This window comes from Panthera uncia, chromosome A2 (assembly GCF_023721935.1).
Source record: "Panthera uncia isolate 11264 chromosome A2, Puncia_PCG_1.0, whole genome shotgun sequence".
In the NCBI taxonomy this organism is placed as follows: Eukaryota; Metazoa; Chordata; class Mammalia; order Carnivora; family Felidae; genus Panthera; species Panthera uncia.
The window spans coordinates 122,378,858-122,400,027 of NC_064816.1; the positions used below are offsets into that span (position 1 = coordinate 122,378,858).

Consider the following 21,170-nt stretch of genomic DNA (forward strand, 5'->3'; position numbering starts at 1 on the left):
GGAGAATCTGTCAGCACTGTGGGAACAAAAAAAATGATGTGCCACCAAGCTTTATTCCAATCATTTGCTTCATAGTTAAGTTTAATTACACATTACACACTGTCCTGTAATTATGTCGCTTGGGAAACTGCCAATTTCCCCCTTGAAATGTTAAAAGTTCCTTAATTTATTTTCAAGACTCAGCATTGCCTCCATCAGCACTCTGCCTTAGTGCGTGTAGGATACTCGGTCCCCATTCTCTTTAAATGCTGGCTGGTGGGCACCAAGAAGCTGACATACAGTGAGGAAGGCTGACCATGCTTAGAGCCCCCAAGAACACTGGTCCAGTGTATTTATAATAAGATCTGATGACTTTTTTTTCCTTAAAATTTACAACTGGAGAATTTGAGAAGCATGCCTATTCCTTTTGCCTGCCCTTGGGAGGTTGAAATTTAAGTCCTTTATTCTCAGCAAGAGAGAGATGGGACATTAATCAAACACAACTTTATGGACTGGGAAAGGGAAAAAGCAAATAAAGTGGTTTGAGCACCTATTGTGTACCAATAATGTATTCAGAACTTCACAAAGGTCACTGCAGACCACCAGTATCAGTAATCACTAACTCAAGTCCCTCAGGTACAAGGCAGATAACTAGAATGCACGAAGCAGCCAGGTGGAAAAGAACAGAGTTCTGGGGCTCATGGTTATTTGAAGAGGGAATGCATGCCCTGCCTACAGGCAATTCAAATTCTCTTCCCTTTAAAAATACTGTGCCGGTTGAGCAAACACATCCACAGGCTCATCTGAACTGTAGCTGTGAACCCTATATGAATCTATAAACCTCTAAAGGCCACTAGAAGCAGACTACTTGGCTTTATATTCAGCTCTGGCATCTTCTTAGCTGGGTGATCCTGGGCAAACAACCTAACTTCTCTGTGTGTCAGTTTCCTCATCTGTAAAATAGAAATAACAACAGTGCTGACCTCACAGAGGTGTTGTGAAGGATGAATAAATGTGCCTAGCATAGTTGTCAGCTCATGGCAAGCTCTGTGTTTGCTATCCCAAGTACATTTACACCCTCTGACGCAGGAGAGAGAAGTCAAAAGCAGTTTCCCCAACGTGGCATTGTGTCTCAGCAGACAGAGAGATCTATATATTGGAAGAAGAGGGTACAGGGGTCACCTTATCTTCCCAACTCGGGGAGCACTAAAGGGAAGATTACAAATAATGTATGTTAAGTACTCCAAATATGTAAAGGTTTCAAAGATGGTAGCTTTTCTCATACGAGGTCATCTCAGAGCATTTTCTTTTCAGTACTGCCTCTACACCCAGACCTCCGTCTCAGTGGTAAGGTAGGGTCTAAACCAATATTTCTCCCAACATTTTTTTCAAAGTATTGTTTACTTTGTATGCATCATGAGGAAGAAGAATCCGTTTAAAGGTTTTGGAATAGTGTAAATACACGTTACATTTTTCATCTGTTAAAAAAAAAATGGCTGTAATGAAAGAAGCTTGAGAAACTAATTCTGAAGGACAAATATCCATCTTTTCCCATAATCAAATTTACTTGACATATAAATATTTCTGCTCTGATTTGGTATAATATTAGAAACATACATATGCCCTGGCTCAAAACCGCATGAAACCATTGTAATTAATCTTATTTTCAAAGGGATTTCTATTCCTACCCCCCTACCTCAGGAAATCCATTATCTTCTAGCATCATCACCCAGTGTGCAAAGATATTCCAATTGGATGAGATGCTCATCATAAATTATGAGGGATGCTGAGGCAAGAATTGTAGGGTACATAAAGAACAAGTAGTTTCTAGTGTCCACCCGTAATTTTGTTACTAGAAGCCTCAAGATTTTATAAATTCTGTGTTAGTTGTGTAACAGCTTCCTTAAGAAAACATTTTATTTATGACAAACATCACACTAAAGAAAACATACAAGAGGGGTCGGGTTTGTTCTAGTCCACACTGACCCAACACCAGACTATTTCTCTAACAAATAGTGCCGTTGCTGAAAAGTAGGTCACTGGGAAAGAAGGCAAGTCCTAAGTGATTCTGATGTGGTTAACCAGTATGATAATTTATATAAAATGGTGAAATGTTTACCTGCTCAGTATATTGTGGAAAACTGCAAAGAACTATCAAGTAAAGTTTCTGGGACTTGGTAGATGGGCCCAGGATAGATCACATCTAAAAATCCAGAAGGAAACAAGAAAAACCCAAGGGGGAGAAGAATAAGAAAACACGATAAAACAATCTCTACTCTCCGTTTGCTTGCTATTCTATTTTCTGATATCTAAGAACTAGACTGCCTTTTTTGTTGACCACCACATCCACTGTGCATGGCACCACGATGGCAGATGGTAGGTGTTTGATAATATTTCCTGAATGAGTCAGTGAATGAATAAATGTAAATGTTAAAAGAAATTTCTCTTCCTTTAGTTAGATGCTTTTTAGCATCTAAGAAGATGGGCTGTTTTTATTTTTTGTGTGAGTTTTTTTCCTCTGAAAAAAATGGAAGCAATAACAGAAGTATCTCATTTGCATGCATTTGGCTTTTATTGTCGCACATTTAAATAGCTTATCTGACGTCTTTAGGGCCTGGGATTAATGCACAGCACGCATCTGTCTGGCTGTAATGCCAAGAGGGAGACAGATGACTGACAATAGGTTCTGAAGTTCCCCTGATCTTCTAAATGTCACTTCTCATGTCACTAGACTGGAACTTCCAACCACATCTGAAATCTGGAAAGCTCTACAGTGATACCTTTGCCAGGCTCATTTATTCCTTTAAATACCATCATTTGAGGCTCAAATATTCAGTAATATGACAACATATAGGAAAAAGCCTTAGTTTTCAAAGGATTTACAATTTAATAAAGACAATGTGATGCTGTATACAAACTTTGTAGTTAAACATAAAGTAATGTACCCTCTCTTACTTTTAAGGGGGACTTTCTGATTATGCTAGATCTAGGAAGACCCTAAGTAAATACAAACATTTCCTTAATGGCATCACCAACTTTCCGTGTCTTCTAATCATTTGTCTTAGACTGTCCTCTTTTCCTCCACTTCAAGAATAGCTCTCTTGTGTCCACCACACCCCAAGCCCAAAGACAAGAAACTTCAGACTGGAAAATGCCTGAAACTTGAAGGCCAAAGACCCAAGTTTAAGTTTCCCTTAATATTGGCTATTTGACCTAACCAATGGAACTCTGCACCTCTCTAGATCCCAGTTCCTGAATCTATAAAATAGTGGTTAACAATGCTTACCCCATAGGCTTTTCTTGAAAACTGAGCTAATCTATGGAACATGTCTTATATGCTACCCAATCCACTTTAGGCACACATTTACTCGGATCAAATGGGATGACAAATGGGACCATGCAAGACTGAACTGAAACCACTCTTTCCTTTAGTTGCATCATGTCTTAGTATTTTTGATGATCCTACTTCTTCCTCAGACCTGGCCATTACATGTTTTGGAGGCCTGAGGTTTCCTCATCATCATTTCCTGCTTTGTGGCTCAGTCTTGGCTCCCACAATAGCCAGCATGAGTCTTGAACCAAACGTAAAACCAAGTCATTTTGGGGTTTCTCACTAGCTCCCAATAAATAATTAAATAAAAGAATACATAAGTCCAAAAGTTTTATTTCCAATGGAGTCACTAATTTTCTTTCTTCCAAGGTATTTAGATTTGCTACTCCAGGGAGGGGATAAAAAGTAAAACAAAACAAAACAACAACAAAAGTAAACACATTCAGTTTTATACCATTATACCGTCTGTGAAAAAATGACGGCAGGATCATAGGAGGGAGCCAAGTACTACCCCCTACCTCTCAGAGAGAGAGCTGTGGTGGGGAGAACTGGGGAATGAAGCATCTCCAGAAAAAGTAAAAGCAATTATGCCTAGGGAAAATAAGACCCAGAAGTCTGAAATCATTCTATGCCTCCATATTTTACTCCAGGCATAGTGGGATGCTCAGATTTGCAATTCTTCCTTGTGTTCTGTGCCTGTCCAAGTGTGGGGTACTTCAATTACATCCAATGCTTCCATTAGTACACATTTACAAAGTATATTTAAATAATACACAAGAAACCAGGTTGCCCATTAATAAAGCCAAGTTGCGAAATTATACTTGCATGTAATTGCTAAAAGGAACAACGCCCATGATTCTCAGGTGATAAAAATGAATTAATCCTTGGCAAGAGACCATTTAAATAAAAACTAGAGAAATTCCTTACTCAATTAACAAGAAACTATTAAAAATCTACTATGTGCCTGGTACCACAAGAGGTAGGCTTGTGGGGCAGGGGTAGTACCCAAAGTGTCCTGAACTCTGTTTAGAAAGATTATCCTAGAAGCTGGCATAGAAGATGGGTACAAAGATACCAGATTTCAGCTGGAAGGCCACTGAGATAATATGGCAACAATCTAGATGAACAAATTAAAGGGAATGATCAAGTTTAAGGATGTAGAATATACAGAATGTGGCGTCTACACGGGTTTGAGCTCTCCTGCCCACACCTCATTGCCTACTAGACACATCCAGCTGGACAGATGTCCTACATGCATATAAGGGTCTGGGCGTCTCCAAATGACTACCCCTACAGATCTGCACTCTCTGTCTCATTAATGGCACTACCTTCCTTCCATTCACTCAAGCCAATCATCTTTCTCTTCTTCTTCCTCTTCCTCAGAGAAAGTCCAGTTTATTTTAGCTCCAAAATAATTCACTCAAACTGCTTCTCTCCAGTGCCACTGTCACTACCTTAGTTCAAATTACTCCCAATTTTTATTTTTGTCTCTAGTCTTGATTTCTCACATTTGTTTTCTGGCAATAAGATGATTTTTCTAAAATTAACTTACATCATCTTTACTTAAAACACTTCAGAAATTCTTCAATTCCTTCAGGCTAAAGCCCAAACAAACACCTTAATACGGCATGAACACCTTAATACAACTTAATACCCATCTTAATTAGGGTCCCTAATGAACTAGCCCACATGTGTCTCAAACCATATCATATTAACCACTCTGTTTTAGCCATACTATACTATTTTTGGTTCCCTAAAAAAGGCACACACCTTTACATGCTTGTTTACACGTTTCCCTCCACTCAGACTTGCTCTCCATGCCCTCTGACCTTCACCTGATTAACTGCATTATCCAAGTGGTCTTAGTGCAGAAGCCACATCCTCCAGGAAGCTTTCCAGACTTTACCCCCACATCTGTGTTGGTGACTCTCCTCTGTATCCCCTTCCTTTCCAATCAAAATATATTCTAAGTAGCTCAGAAAGTGCCTGGTATTTAACTCTTCACCCCGCCTCTCCATCTCTAGACAGTAAACTCTTCAACGACAAGACTCATGAGTGACATGTTCCTTGAGGATCCCCATCACCTAGCTCCTCGCTGGGCATTTGATAGTTACTCAGTAAACATGTGCAGACTGAGTCACTGAGAAGAAAAAAGGTCTACAGTTGAGTTCTTGGGATTATGTACATTAGATGGACAGGCAGAGGGAGAGAAAGCTACCAGAGAGACTAAGAGAAATGGACAAGGAGAGAACCAAGACAGACAATACTGGCTCCAGGCAAAAAGAAAGAACTGATCAATGGTAAACAGTGTCCAGTGTCAATAGAAGGACAGATGAAATGGAGGAAGGGGGAGCTGTTCTACATTTGGCAGGAGAACAGTTTCTAGAAAGTGCTGAGTGGAAGCCTCATTGAAAAGGTGCAAAGTATTCAAATTGAGTGGCAGATGATTAGAACAGAGGGCAAGAAGACAACTCATAAATACAAATACATAGTGTTTGAGGAAACATGATAGCTGGAGGGGGGGTGTCAAGGGCAAAGAGGAAATACATATGTATGCGCCTGTATGTGTGTGTGTGTGTATGTGTGTGTTACAATTCCTTTTAAAAATCTCAACTGTAAATCAGACTAGCAAGTGAATGGTGAGGCTATATTCAGGTACAGAATAAGAGTTTAATGAATGAAAGATATAAATAATAAGTGAATAATTGTATTCAGACAGGAGATTTACCTGGCCAAAAACAAAGCAAATTTTTATCAAAATATAAACTTATTTTTAAAAAGAATCTATTTCTGTATTTCAGAAGAGACCATTCAACTCATAGATTGAAATTTAGTTAGCTGTCTAGGATGACTATTTCTACCATCTATACTATTATTTCACTATCACTATGATAACTTTTTTCATAGTCACCCCCAAAACTTCCTTGCAGAAGTCCTTGGACCTTATACGATCCCCTAACCCCAGTCATTCATGCAAATAGCTTTAGCTTTCCAATAAGGACTTAATGCCCCAAAGTCAGATGATATCAGGAAAGTGACACTTCTGAGAAAATAACAGACATCTTAGTTATAGAAGTATAAATATAGATATTATCAGATATAGACATGGTCTAATCAGTAAAGAAAAGGGGATGTGGACAAAAAGGGCCACATTTTTCTTTACAAATAGGTTTTTCTTTTAAGTCCCTATCAGATGTAAAGTTCTTTCAGATTGCCACGTATTAAGTTTACTTGTAAGAGTTTAGAGACTGCATTGAGGAAAATGGGCTTCAAACATTAATCACTTTTCATGAGACATAGGCTTCCTGTGCACTCAGCATCAATACACTCTAACTTTAGAAACATTCATCTACAATCATTAATCAGTTAATGCTGAATTCAACTTCTATTTGGCTTCTCCTTTTCACACTCAACTCTCCAAGGCTATACTATATGGCACCTCAAAAATATTAATTTACTTACTGTGAGTGCAGATTATATTCCTAGTAAGGAATCTGTGCAATAAATATATACACACATAAGCCAAATTAAACTTCCATGAGCAAATAATTTTCCTATGAAGGACTGCATTTCTGACCAAGCACCTGATCCCAAACCTTTCACAGGAATGCATAACATCTTTTACATAATCATATTATAAAGAATATTTCAGTATAAATCAAAGCTTGTCAAACTGCATATATAGAAAAACACGTAAAGTTAAAATATAGTGCCGGCAGGGAACTCAGAACCTGGCATGACTTTTTTCAAGGGGGCTGCTACTGGGTAGAACAATTTTTCACTGTGCAGACTGTCCCATGTATTATAGGTTTTGGCCAGTCGTACCCCATTGACATAGTGACTAGCATTGAAATCCACACACACATTTCCAAATGCCCCTTGGGGGAGTAGCACTCCCTTGTTTGGGGAAGAACTTTGAGCCTAGACAAAAGGAACTACCCACATTTACATCACTAGATAATGCCAGGTCTTGAACCCCGGTCTCCAGAAAGCCAGTCCCATCAAGAGGGATCCAACACAGAATGTCAGAGTAAAGACTCATCTTATTCTAGTGTCAGCCTTATTCTTTCTGCATTAGGCAATTCACTCATCAAAAATTTTCTAAGCTGAGATCTAATCATAATTTTAATTTTATTCACCAATTCTCTTGTCACATTTATTCATATCTTCCCCCATCTCAGCCTTGGATGAGGATGCCTCCCCGTCGCTGAATCTGGACTCCTCTCCCTGTGGACACGGGATAGGTGTCAGCACAAACAGTGCATCCAGTGGAGCAGCCCTATGTCACTGTCCCTAGGCTCCTGTTCTTTCACATTTAGCCCTTCCCACACCTGCACTGCCCACTCAGCAGTTGGCATCTTCTAGCTTCCTTATGCCTCACCCACAAAGGAGTTTCTCCTGGTAGCTGGAGTTTCACTAGTTTGTTAAGAAATAGGAGAGAAGGCATTTCTTTTCCCTCCCCATCTCTCCCATTCTTTTCTTTCTTTTTGTTTATCTTATTGTGTCTCCAGCATTGGATTGAACGGAAACAGAACCAGAGAGAATCTTTGGTCTCTTTTGCAAAAAGCAGAATAAGCCTAAGGGATCTTTGCTAAAGTTGGGATTGTGCAAGTTTTGAGTAGATGGTTCATTTCTCTTTATTGTTATTTAAGTCTAAGAATTTTTGTCATAATTCACTGCTGAACTATATAAGACATCATTTTCCGGTAACTATTGTGTGTTTTTTTTTTAAGATGTCATCATGTGAGAACATTTAAAAGTTAAAAATCCTGATTTCAGGGCCCCTAGTGATTTCATTTAATTTTAATACTTACTGAGTGATGAAAGGCAAAAAACTGGAGACACACATCTAAAGGTAACCCACTCCATATCTGTAAGTCTGAAATTCAAAGTCAGTAGGAGACCTACATCAACTAAAAGGTGCTACATGCTTACCCGGATGTAGGCATCCTGGTGGTGCTTGGCAAAGTACAGCATATTGTCCAGGGCTAACATCCCAGGAGGGGTCTGGGTAAAGTCCATGGCAGGGTTGACATGATTCTGTGGTTAAAACAAAATGTTTGATCAGGTTAATTCTTCAGCAGATTTCACCAACCACCAGAAGTCTGGTTTCTCTTCTCAAGACCAAAGTACCACCAGCCCAGCTCCAAATAATCAAGTAGGATGACATTTTTTATCTTCATGTGAACCTACATAAATTTATCATTTTGACTTTGATACATTAGATTTTCATAGACAGAAATAACATTTAAAATGTTGGCATCGGCCGAGTAATTTCTGAGGGCTAGCACTAGTTTGTGTTTCACATGGATTATCTAATAAACAGGCAACAGGCATTATTATTAGCCCCCCTGTATGGATGGGCCACTGCCACTCAGATGAGATGAGAAACTTGCCCAGGGCCTCACAGCTTTGATTTGGCAGAGCAGGCGATGTCTTGTTTGGACAATATGTCTCAGCATGCTTTTGTTCCTACTTTGTTCTCTACCACTGGTTTATAAGTTGAATGCATTTATTTTGGTACTGCTAGCATTTAGACTTTACATAGCCTGAAAAAAGTTTATTTGAGAAAAATGTAGGCTAATCAATATTAGCTGCCATGAACACGTTCTGGCCAACAAAGGAGAGTATGCCAAATATGAGAGGAAAACATGACATTTACTTCAGACCTATTTCTAGCATTGGTCTGAGTCCATTCCAAAAATAAACACAGGAAAAGGAAATCAAATGACGAAAATTAGCTCCTCTGAATCTAGTTCGAACAACCCCCCAAAGCTATGTCAGTGAAGCTGTCCAGGCAGAAGGTCCCCACGGCTCAAGGGTCATCAGTCTTGTTTGAATTGTGATCCCAGCATCCTCTCGAAGCCTCCTATCAATCACACTGAGGGTATCAGATACAGCACTGCTGCTCTCAAGAGGTCTTACAGTTAAGAAATAGTGAGTTTATTTTTACGATTCTTTTAAAGAAACATACAGCTATTTCACAAACAGTCCCAGTAAAATAATGCCTGCTACGTATCAGGCATTATGTAAAGGACCTTGCATATGCTAACTCGATTCCGATTCCTCCCAAAACTCCCACAAAGTAGGTTCTATTATTATCTTGCTTTGAAAGACAAGGAAACAAGCTGAGCATCTGAGTGGCTTACCCTAAGTTTCAGAGCCAGTGTGTGGCTGGGCCAGAATCCGAACTCCAAGTACAGGCTTTTAACCAGGATTTTAGTGCCATGTCATTGGTCCACTGGACACCAGTAGGGATTTCACAAAGATGACCAATGCAGGTCCTCAACTACTTCAGTCCTCCTCAATCAAATTATTCGCTCAGGCAAAGTGGGCCAGCCTGTGATCCATCCTTTTTAATAAAAGCTATAATTTGTCTATCCCTCCCAGACATAACAGACCCAAGTCTCTCATGCTCAATAAACCATGCCCTATTGTCTCCCACAAATAGGCTCTTACTAAACAAAAGCCAATTAGAAAATTGCCTTTGATTTCCTCTGACTTGCCCTAAATTATAAAGCATCACTGTATTTTAGATGAAAAAAAAAATTTTTGTATTTGTGGGTGAACTAAGTGCTCACTCATTCTTTCTCTCTCTTTCTCTCTTAACTGCAGGTATCATTTTCTCAGTTTCCCTTTCCTTGAAATGCTTGTTTCCTTTTCCTCTTTTGGTTTTAATAGCCAATGAAATGACTCTACAATCATGAATGTTGAGAATGAAAAAAGTATAAGAATTATACTGCCAAAACATTTGAAAGCTTTCTAAACTGTGACAAAAATACTCTGAGAATCTAGCAAGGCCAACAGTTCCCCTAACTCCTTTCTTATTTATGAGGTGTTCTGGATACAGATTTATTTTCTTTTCTTGTTCCATGTTATTTTTTTCCACCTGTCTTGAAATGGAAGCTGCAAGAGCTTTGATAAATAGCTTGAAATTTTCTCTTGTTTTACTGCAAAGCCTGTGTACCTCTGTACATCCTTCTGAGATGCCATTTGTTAGTTCCTGTAGAAGCGCTGCTCCGTGAATCACATCAGACAGCTCTCGGCCCCCAGAAAAAGGATAGTGTCTGTCTCCCCTTCCAAAGCACCAGGAATTTTCACTTTGGGAAAATGGTACCAACCAGTTGAAGAAAGCACAGTTTACTTTATAGTGAGCATTCTATGGGGTGTTTGGGTACAGAGTTCCCAGAGATCTGGTTCTCTTCTGTTACCCCCATGCCAGGTTTTTGGCTGAATTATTTGATTCACACATCCAAGGAAAGGTTCAAGGTCTAAGACAGAGAATCTTCCAACCTGTTCCAGGCCATACACCAAGGCCAGTGGAGAGCTGGAATGGACTTCAAATATTATCTGGGCTGGTAGCATTATTTTATAGATGAGAAAACTGAGCCCTGGTGGAGAGCAGCGATGCTCAAACTTGAGCAGCCATTCAAATCTCCTGGAAGGCTTGTTAAAGCACCAATTCCAGGTCTCACCCAGAGTCTCTGATTCAGAAGGGTTGGAGTGGGTCTGAGAATCTGAATCTCCAAGCAAATTCCCAGGTGATGCAGATGCTGCTGGATGGGGACCACACGTTGAGCCCCGCTAGTGGCTGAAGTGGCTCATTTCAAATAACACAGGCAATACAGCAAAATAAGATCTAGAATCCAGATCCAATGATTCCTCAAATCCCATGCAACTTCTTCTACAGCACACTTTGAACCCACTAGTTCCAAAGGACAATGCATTTTAAATATACTCAATGCTTATCTGCTCTGTGCTTTGGCTTCTCATTGAGAAAACAGACTCCTTTATTCAGAAAAAAGTAATTATAATTTAGAAGCCTCTCGCTTCTTCTATTGCTCAAATTTCTAACTAAAATAAAATGCAACGGTACCTCCACAGGGGGGTAGGGAACTGTCATCAGTCAATATTTTCTACTCCCAAATGCTTCTGGTTGGGGAAGCAGGGCTGGCACCAGCCTGAATGATTTTTAAATGATCTGTGTTTTTCAATTACCAATGCCATGCTAGTCCTTCATTAGTGTGGATAATAAAGAGATGATTACAATAATGCTTGCCAGATGGCATATCGTGGGAAAGCCTTTGAGAATTTAGGAGTTAATATTTGTGCTATACGAGTGTCTACGTTTGCTGAACAAATATAGCATTAAAAGCAACCTTTTAAGAGAAATCACATTGAGTGAATATTCAGTCTACAAAAAGCCATCTCAGGGATATTTTGTGTGGCTGGTAGTTTAAGGTCATGGTCTGCAAGTAATCTGACTAGTACAGCAGATTACTTGGGAGGTCTATCAAACCACATGCCTCCCACTCCTCACCTCTCACCCAGGAGCCTCACAACAGGCTCCCTAGAAGTGCAGTTATCAACCCTGGACACACCTGATGAAAAATCCTGACATCCAGGCTGTACCCCAAGTGGGTTAAATGAGAAACTCTGTGGGTAGGAACAAAGCAACTAGATTTTTAAAGCTCCCCAGATGATTCCAATGTCCAGCCAGGGTTGAGAGCATGTTCCTAAATCAGTGGGTCTCAAATTTGAGAATGATCAGAATCCCCCAAAGGGTCTGTTCAAACAGATTGCTGCCCATCCCTTGCCCCTGTTGCTGATTCAATACGTCTGGGGTAAGGCCCGAGAATTTGCATTCATAGAAGGTCCCAGGCATTGCTGATGGTTGCTAGGCCATATTTTGAGAACCACTGCTCTAAAGTCACAGTAACCCAATGCAAGAGTGTTTGAGGGACTTATATCCACCGGCCAATGGAGTTGGAACCTGGATTCCCTGTACCAAGTGTTTGGTTAGGCAGAGTCTTTATTGAAATGCCTGCTCTGGGGGGGTCATGGAGGCCCCACAGCTCTATCACTTGGCTACTTCACATATTTATCTAAGGGGGCTCTCAACGGCATCTGACTCTGTGACCCCCAACATAAACAAATGTTCCAAAAAGTTAGAAGCAGCTTCTAGAAATCTATGGATCCTGGCCCTGGTCTCTCTCCATTAAATTCTCAATAGTTGGGATGAATACAGAGAAGACGCCCTATCAAATCTGCCTTACAAGCGGGCAAGATGGCAAATACGCTGAGGAGCAGAAAAATAACTGTGACCAGCTGGGACTGGTACTGGTGGGCATCACGCCAGGCACTCCAAATGTGGGATTTCATTTAATCTTCCTGACTACCCAGTGAGGAAAGTATAATGAATGAGGTCAACGTTATCTAGCTTTTCCTACAGATGAGGGTCAGAACCCCTGACTTATGCAAGATCATGGCTAGTAAGTGGCAGTCACCACTTCAGTTCTGTGGCTTTTTTTCCTATTTAGGTTCGAAAGGTCTTTGGAGAATAGGAAGATAGGCCCCATTAGCGAGAAGTTTAATCACAAAAATGTGAAGTCCTGTAAAATTTTTTTTTTTTTAAATTCAAGCACATATCTACAGAATGAGGGAAATCTGGCTTATGAATAATTCATCAGAGTCCAGCTCCTCATCATTAAAATTTGATTCTTTTAAGTAAAACACAAAAGATCTGCATGGAAGAAACACCCAGTAAGATGCTAAGAGTTCAGGACAGCAGATCCTGAACTACCTCGCTTCCCCACTGTAACTCCCTTTCAGCTGCACATTCTCTTCTCCTTACCTGCCCTCTCTAATACCTCTGCTGGCCTCTGTCACTCTGTTCCCTGACCTGCTGCCTCCTGCCCTTCTGCCCTTCAACCTGGCCACTTCCCCTGGTTTGAGAAGGCCACCCTCATCATTCGGATGATGGACCCTGATTCAACTGAGCTCTAGGACCACCTGAAACCACTAAATGTGCCCCCTCCCGGGAACTGTTCTGAATCCTAGGAGAGTTCAAGACCATTGATATTACCATGAACGAGGAGTTAGAGTTGGCAGTAAGTCCAAGAAGAGTCAATTTCCCATGGCAGTCAGAAGTATCTCACACACTGGGTTTCATTAACCCACAAAAGGAGCACAACAAGAAGAACAAAGGAGGTTGCACAGACTGGGCCCAAGTCAGGGCACATCTGGCACATAGGCACACACTTCTAGCACATACACAGCGAGCCAGCTCCTGACACATGGGAAACTGTGCATAGAAAAGTGGCCAGAGAAAAGCAAAAATGTCTAAACATAAGGCATATCAGAAAGGTTGGGGGGTGGGGAAGACTTCAGATATTTAGCACAGGGAGAAGAGAAAGGGTTGTGTGGTGTGGTGTTGGAGGTGGGATGGGCATTGTGGGTTGAACTATTACCTCTGTCTGCAGGCATCTGAAGGATGAATATTATTCTGTGCAGCTAAAAGAAAACAGGATTAGCTGAGAAGTTCCTGTCCTTAGAAATACTGAAACAAGGGCTGAGTGTACAGGAAGAGTGCTGTGGGGACAACCAAAGGTCAGAGGATTGTAGACAAGGACCTCCCGATGCCTCACAGCCCCTGCTTCATTCTCCCTCTCATCAAATAACATTGGCATCTATGACTATGCAAGGCACGAGGGGCCTGACATGATCTGCTTCATCCAAAGATGGATTTAAAATGAAATAGTCTTTGAATATCTCTGTTGTACACCTAAAACTAATATAACACTGTTTGTTGACTATACTTGAATTAAAATATTTTTTGTTTCTTTACTCATTTTTGAGAGAGACAGAGAGCGCAAGTGGGGGAGGGGCAGAAAGAGACAGGGAGAGAGAGAGAATCCCAAGCGGACCCCACACTGTCAGCACAGAGCCTGACACGGGGCTCTAACTCGTGAACCGCGAAATCATCACCTGAGCCAAAATCAAGAGTTCGATGCTTAACCAACTGAGCCACCCAGGTGCCCCTTAAAATAAAACAATTTTTAAAAATAATAATAATAAATCAATGAAATGAAATACTACTTGCCTTCAAAAAGTCTCCATCTCAGGAGTTATCCAAAGTCTTTACAATACACGTTTTTTGAAATACACACATACACACACACATGTACATACACACTCATAAATAAACCCATACGTGCACACAATGGAAGATCACACCAAAAATTCAGGATTTAATGCAAATTTACTTAGTTAAAAATGACTCTTAAGAGGTCAGAAAAAGCCATGCACTGCCATGTGTACAATTCAGAAAAATCTGGGTTTCCTCTCACTTCATCATTTTGAACAGGCAGAGGCGAGACTCGCTGAATAAAAGGATAAGCGTGAATAGTTTATTTGGAATGTTGATTCAACAGTCAACACAAAGAATTACCATAAAAACTCAATTAAAAATGCCTTGAGAATAAATTCCCTTTAAAATGAAGCTGGTTATGGTTTAAAAAAAAAGCCTTCATGAATAATGAAGTAATGCTGTCAAGGTTTATAAAGATATCTGCAATTTTTCTATGGAGCTGAGCACACAGGATTCTGAACAATCCAAGCACCGTGGCTCACACTAGTGACTCCCTACTGGTTCTTCCCTCCAATTCCGGCTCATTTTTTTTTTTACCACTTTGTTCAGAACCCCCTTTTCTCTTCTCCTTTGTCGCTTTAAAACAGGGCATGAACTAGCACCAGCCATGTAGAGCAGGTTTCTCCATCTCTCCTCTTCACCCAGGAAGAGCACAGGGGAAAGGTCCACCAGAGGACACAGAACGTGTGCTACCACAGCCCCAGAGCAGCCCTAGCTCATCGGTCAGGAAGCCTGTTTCCCTGGATTCCAGCACAACTCTCCAAGCAGCCTTTGGAAGGCAGCTCTTTGCCATGATGGAGCCAAGTGCTGATGAAGCCACAGCTGCTACAGACGGATTCCCAGGAGGTCAAAGGGAGGCAAGGGCTGTGTGCTGCCACCCTGGCCTCCTCCAGGGCCAGCACTGCACAGCCCTAGAATAGAGATGGTGATGATGGTGATAACAACTCTAATTGTGGGGGCAGCAGCTAACACACACAGTACTTAGTGGGTGCCAAGGGCTATACGGAGCCAGAGGTTATGACAGCCCAGGGGCCAAATTGGGTCCACCTCTTACTTTTTTTTTTTGTAATATTTATTTATTTATTTATTTATTTATTTATTTATTTATAATATAATTTATTGTCAAATTGGCTAGCATACAGTGTGTACATGTGCTCTTGGTTTTGGGGGTAGATTCTCGTGGTTCATCGCTTACATACAACACAAAGCGCTCATCCCAACAAGTGCCCTCCTCCATGCCCATCACCCATTTTCCCCTCTCTCCCACTCCCCCATCAACCCTCAGTTTGTTCTCTGTATTTAAGAGTCTCTTGTGGTTTGCCTCCCTCCCTCTCTGTAACTATTTCCCCTCCTCCATTCCCCCACATCTTCTGTTTAGTTTCTCAAGATCCACATATGAGTGAAAACATATGATATCTGCCCTTCTCTGACTTATTTCACTCAGTATAATACCTTCCAATTCTATCCACGTTGCTGAAAATGGCATGATTTCATTCTTTCTCATTGCAAAGTAGCATTCCATTGTATATATAAACCACATCTTTATCCATTCATCAGTTGATGGACATTTAGGCTCTCTCCATAATTTGGCTATTGTTGAGAGTACTGCTATAAACATTGTGATAGATGTGCCCCTGTGCATCAGCACTCCTATATCCCTTGGGTAAATTCCCAGTAGTGCTATTGCTGGGTCGTAGGGTAGTTCTATTTTCAATTTTTTGAGGAACCTCCACATGCCGCCACTTACATTTGCACGGTTGTGAGTTTAAAGGAAGTTATGAATCTTGTTTTTAATCAAAAGAGGAATAATAATCATTACTTGTAAAAATTACATGAAATTCAAATTTCAACACATAAAGCAAGCTTTGTTGGAACACAGCCATGTTCACTTATTTACATATTCTGTGGCTGCTTTTGAATATGGCCTACAAAGCCTAAAATATTTCCTACCTGGCCTTTTACAAAAAGACTTAGCCTACCCCTATTCTTTGCATTTTGTCCTCAAGGCAACCCTTTGAGTTAAGAAAATCAGTCCCTCCTTCTTAACAAAAGTTAAAAAGAAAGCTCAACTAAAAAATAAATGTAAATGTTTTTGCTCCCTAGACAACACCATGGCTCCTTTGTAAATGTTCCATGCTTTACTTACCTGGATAAATATGGTTAATTATTTTCAAGATTCCCAAGGACAAATTCTATTATGTTGAAAAGAATGTTTTCAGTAGTCTTAAACTCATGACTCAATGCCCCACCCTAGTGTCTTTGGGCCCCTTCTCCCCTCCTAACCACAGACAAACCTTGCAGTGGGCCTTTGATATACTCGGATATAGAAGCCTGCCTGCAATTTTCATCTGTTAGGACCCTGGATTGTGGCTGGTACGTGTTCTTCCTCTCTTCAATACAGCTCTCATAAATGGCAAAGTCTGGCTTTAAAATTTGGAAGACTATGGTCTCTTTTCCGCAACAGAATAAGTAGAATTCTTATGCCCACTTTAAAAATGAAGAAACAGAAGCATAGTGATGTTAAGTATCTTGCCATGTACATATATACAACCATCTTGCTAGGATTTGTACCCAATAGTCCAGTCATGTTTTTTTTTTTTTCTTTTAGAGAGAAAGCACTCGAGCAGGGGAGAGGGGCAGAGGGAGGGAAAGAGAGAGAGAGAGAGAGAGAGAAAGAATCTGAAACAGGCTCCACCTCAGTGTGGAACCCAATGTGGGGCTTGATTCCATGACCCTGGGATCACGACCTGAGCTGAAATCAAGAGTCTGATGCTCAACCGACTGAGCCACCCAGGTGCCTCCAGAACTCATGTTCTTAACCAGTATTCTAAAAGGAGAAATGGATAACTACACAATGGTAAAAAAGAATCCCTTGATAAAATACTACACAGCCCTTAAAAATTGTGTTCACAGAGACTTAGTTATTGTAAGTGTAAAAAATAAGAATATAAAATATGTATTGTAGTCTGTGTAAAATTTCTACAGTTGTATATATTCCTTGGCAATGTGTATTTTATCTAGAATACTCTCTCTGTATTCTCTCTCTATATACACATACAGTATATATACATTAGCAATATCAAGATATAGACTTAGCATGTAATTAGGAATTTTTTTAAATGCTTTTAAAAACTGGAAGGAAATTTACCTAAGTACTAATAGTAATTATTTGTGGTAGTGGGAAGATGGAATATTTTTTCTACCTGTCAATATTTTTCTTATTTTCTCTAATGAAAATGCATTGATTTTTACTTATATTTGATTAGAGGTGTGCCCACTATTCTCTAGCAAAAGGGAACAGAGGTCATTATGCAGAAGAACATGAGAAACAGTTGGAATTCTTGTCCTTGGACCCTGCTGAAAACCCTCTGCTGAAGCCTTCCCCGTAGGTCAGTATCCAGGTATGCCAGAGGGATGCACTGGGCAGAAAGGCTCAGCTCCACCTGCCCAAGTAAGTCCTATGCAGGCACGTGTATGGCCTAGATCCACAAACAGCATTTCAGACACTGTGATATGAGAAGGGTTTCATTCAGATGGAAGAAGCCAGGAATAGGTCCTGTCTGATCCAAATTCTCAAAACCAGGGGCAATCTCAGGTCCTGAGGCCTCTTGAACTTGGGCCATTTCAGGGTGTTTCCTCAATATGCCGGCCCTGCCAGGGTATAGTTCTCTGGGCTTAAAGGACCCACCTCATTTATCCCGACCCTATTAAGCCAGCACCAGCTAGAGCCTGACAGTTCACACCACACCTCACAGTTTGTTAGGGGACTGTACTAGTCACTTCACCACCAACTGGACAATCCTAGGCCAGCCACAGGGTGATCACTTATAAATGTTGGCAGTTGGACAACTATATTATCTTGATGAAATTTATCAGCTCTAAAGTTCTCTGACCTGTAAATGTTTAGGGTTCCCCAAACTTATTGTGTTAAACAGACATCCAACCACTTTTGACCTACAAAAATGGTATTGCACATGGTTCAACCTAGTAACAATTGAGCTAAACAGATGCATTCACCCCCAGTGATCTTGAAAGTTCTTGAAAAGAGAGGCTCCTTATTTTAGAGAATAGTTCCAAAAGGAACTAGCTGGAGCTGAGGTTAAAAAGATCAAAGGTGTTACACAGTTTTGGTTTAAAAATCAGTACTGAAATTAAATTTTTAAATAAACATAAACATGCATCTTGGGCCACACCTCCTTCTTCTATGAAATCAGCAAATACCAGGGAGGAATTATCTCTCCTCCTGGGTGTCACTCATTATAGCCAGTACAAATGCAGGCCACCCTTTGGTCTGGTTTCACCCCTATAAACCTGCTCATCTGCGGAGTGACTGTGACTTTCTCATTCCTGAGAATAAGGACCTGATAAATAGGAATTCGACACCATTACCAACCAGAGAGGCAATAAACTCTGTAAGAGGATGAGGACTATTGGAAATGTTAGGTAAATAGCATGTGAATACCAAGTTGCCCCTAACCTTAGCAAACAGATTAGACAGAATTAAAAACTACTGTCTTAAAAAAATAAAATAAAGTAAAAAAAATAAAAGCTCTTGTCTGTCCTTGTGAGCCTAATGTGCTCCAGGAACCTTGTCTGGAAGCCCCTCCCTACACACATACACACACATACATACATCTGCAAGGTTCTCCAAGGGGGAGGGTAGGAGAAACTGGAACTAACTCCTTAAAGTCTAACTTATTTTTTGGTAGTTATTTTACGAACTTCAACTTCCTCTAATAACTGGGTACTTCGGGAATAATACCTCCCAGAAAAATAACTTAAAGAATAGATACATGGCTTTAAACTGACGCTGTTATCACTAAATGCTATTTGTGAAGAAAATTTCATTCAAAATGCCCACAACCATTTTCTCAAAGTACAAAAATATGCAGGGAAATAATACACATTTGCACCCTGACAAGACAAGGGAGAGATGGAAGAGGGACAGACGGGAAGAGGGTTGGATGTCAAGTGAATCTGTAATTTCTTGTCTTCTCAAGAGTCCCCCTCCCAAAATAAAGATGTTCAAAGAAACCACAGCAAAATGTTAGAAGCTGTTAAATCTAAGTGGTGTGTGTGTGGACACAAATGCCTTTTAGATTTTGCTGTTTTTCTCTCATCAAAATATTCCATAATTAAAAGTTAAATTTAGAAAGTCTGCGTTTTATTAATCTTATTTGACCCCAGCAAACGAAAGTAGGTTAATCACTTTAGGGCTCTGCACCTTAAATATTATGGAATAATACAATGTAAGATCAAAAGTAGTTGTTGCCAGAAATGCAAATGGGTGCTTGCGTCTGGTATTACTTTTATACTGATTATGCTATCTTTTTCCCCTGCTGTATGCTGGCATGTGAAGGAGAAGTGAAATATATCCTCAACAACGAAAGGGGAAGCACAGTATTAAAGAAGACCCTCAGATATCAGTTTTTGTATTACCTTTTCGTGAAATTCAGTAGACTCCTCTGTTTCTCTCAGATAAGGAATATTAATAGGAACATTTCAATCCTGCACAAATGAATCTTTCTTGAACAGACTCAGTGTGTATACGGGTAGTTTTTGTAAAACCATTCTGAACATATTTCTATAAAATCCTCCCTTGTCTCCAAAAGAGCCTGATTTGCTCTCCTATTCCCCATTTTGCAGTCAAGGATCATTTTTTTTCTTCAGCACCCCGACATGAAGGAGTTTTGCCGACTTCTCACATGTCAGACACCATGCAGAGGGAGCAAAATGGGTCTGCTCATTCACAAAGCACTCATTCTTCATCTGTAAGCTGGCAGAGGTAGTACCTCCCTCAGTGACCCTGTGTGTAGGGGGTGGGAAGGGAAAAATGAAGGAATAGCTCAAAGGAAGTACAGCCACCCCTTCCCCTAAAAGATCCCAGAGACACCCACCCTGGAGAACAGTACTGGGAGAAAAGACTGCTTGGGTCTTGTGCCCATGTTGTTCATGGGGCCTATAAATGGCCTCCAGATGCTCCCCACCGACCTGGCTCTGCACAGATGGGAAAGACTCTGGTCCTTCACGCCCAGTAGCGCTCTATCAGGAAAGAGCCTGACTAACCACATAGGGCTGAACAAGCATACATAGGGGGCAGCAAAGCATGGGGATAAGCAGCTGAGACTTGGAGAGACTAACCCAAATTCCAATGCAATCTTCAACATTAGCCGATGTTCTTAGAAAAGAAATGTCACCAGGGCGCCTGGGTGACTCAGTCGGTTAAGCACCCAACTTCAGCTCAGGTCATGACCTTTGGCTCAGGTCAGGGCTTATGGGTTCCAGCCCTGCATCGGTCTCTGTGCTAACAGCTCAGAGCCTGGAGCCTCCTTTGGACTCTGTGTCTCCCTTGCTCTATGCCCCTTCCCCGCTTGTACTCTGTCTCTCTATCTCTCTCAAAAATAAATAATAAAACATTAAAACAATAAAAATAAACAAGAAAAGAAATGTCACCTTTCTAAAACCCACTTCTTCACCTGTGACAGTATACGTATTGCCTCCTTCAGGGGCCTGGTATGAAGCTCAAGTGAGATAACATATAGAAAACGCCTTGAACAGAGCCTTGCACCAGGTAAGCTACAGGGAAATGGCACCTGGGAGTTATTCACTTTCCATCGAGAGTGGCATCAATGTCCTCTGCTACCTTCTGCCAGAGCTTCAAGTTCAGAAATCCTAGTCTTTATTGTAGGCCTGGTTGCCCTGAGGACATTGACTGACCTTGAGTTCTTAGGTGTTAGCCATCACTAATTGAAGTCTGGCTTTCTCACTGGTTCCATGGTTCTGATTCCCTGCACTACTCTCAGCCCACACTTAGTTCTCGATCTCGCCAGCAATATGCTAAAGAGCCCATCTTACTGACACTGCTAAGCCATCCCCCTGCCCCTGGATCAGACGTCAACTAACTAAAGAATTAAAATGTCCCCAAAAGAT

General features: G+C 40.8%; 1 protein-coding gene across 7 annotated transcripts in view; it reads right to left on the reverse strand.

Moving 5' to 3' along the window:
- Window positions 1–21,170, reverse strand: part of ELMO1 (engulfment and cell motility 1) — a 533,507-nt gene that overhangs the window by 269,842 nt on the left and 242,495 nt on the right. For all 7 annotated transcript variants that reach the window (XM_049642952.1, XM_049642948.1, XM_049642946.1 and 4 more), the window contains one exon: window positions 8,246–8,350. In XM_049642952.1, coding sequence (XP_049498909.1) covers window positions 8,246–8,350 — 105 coding nt within the window. The remainder of the gene's footprint in view (window positions 1–8,245; window positions 8,351–21,170) is intronic.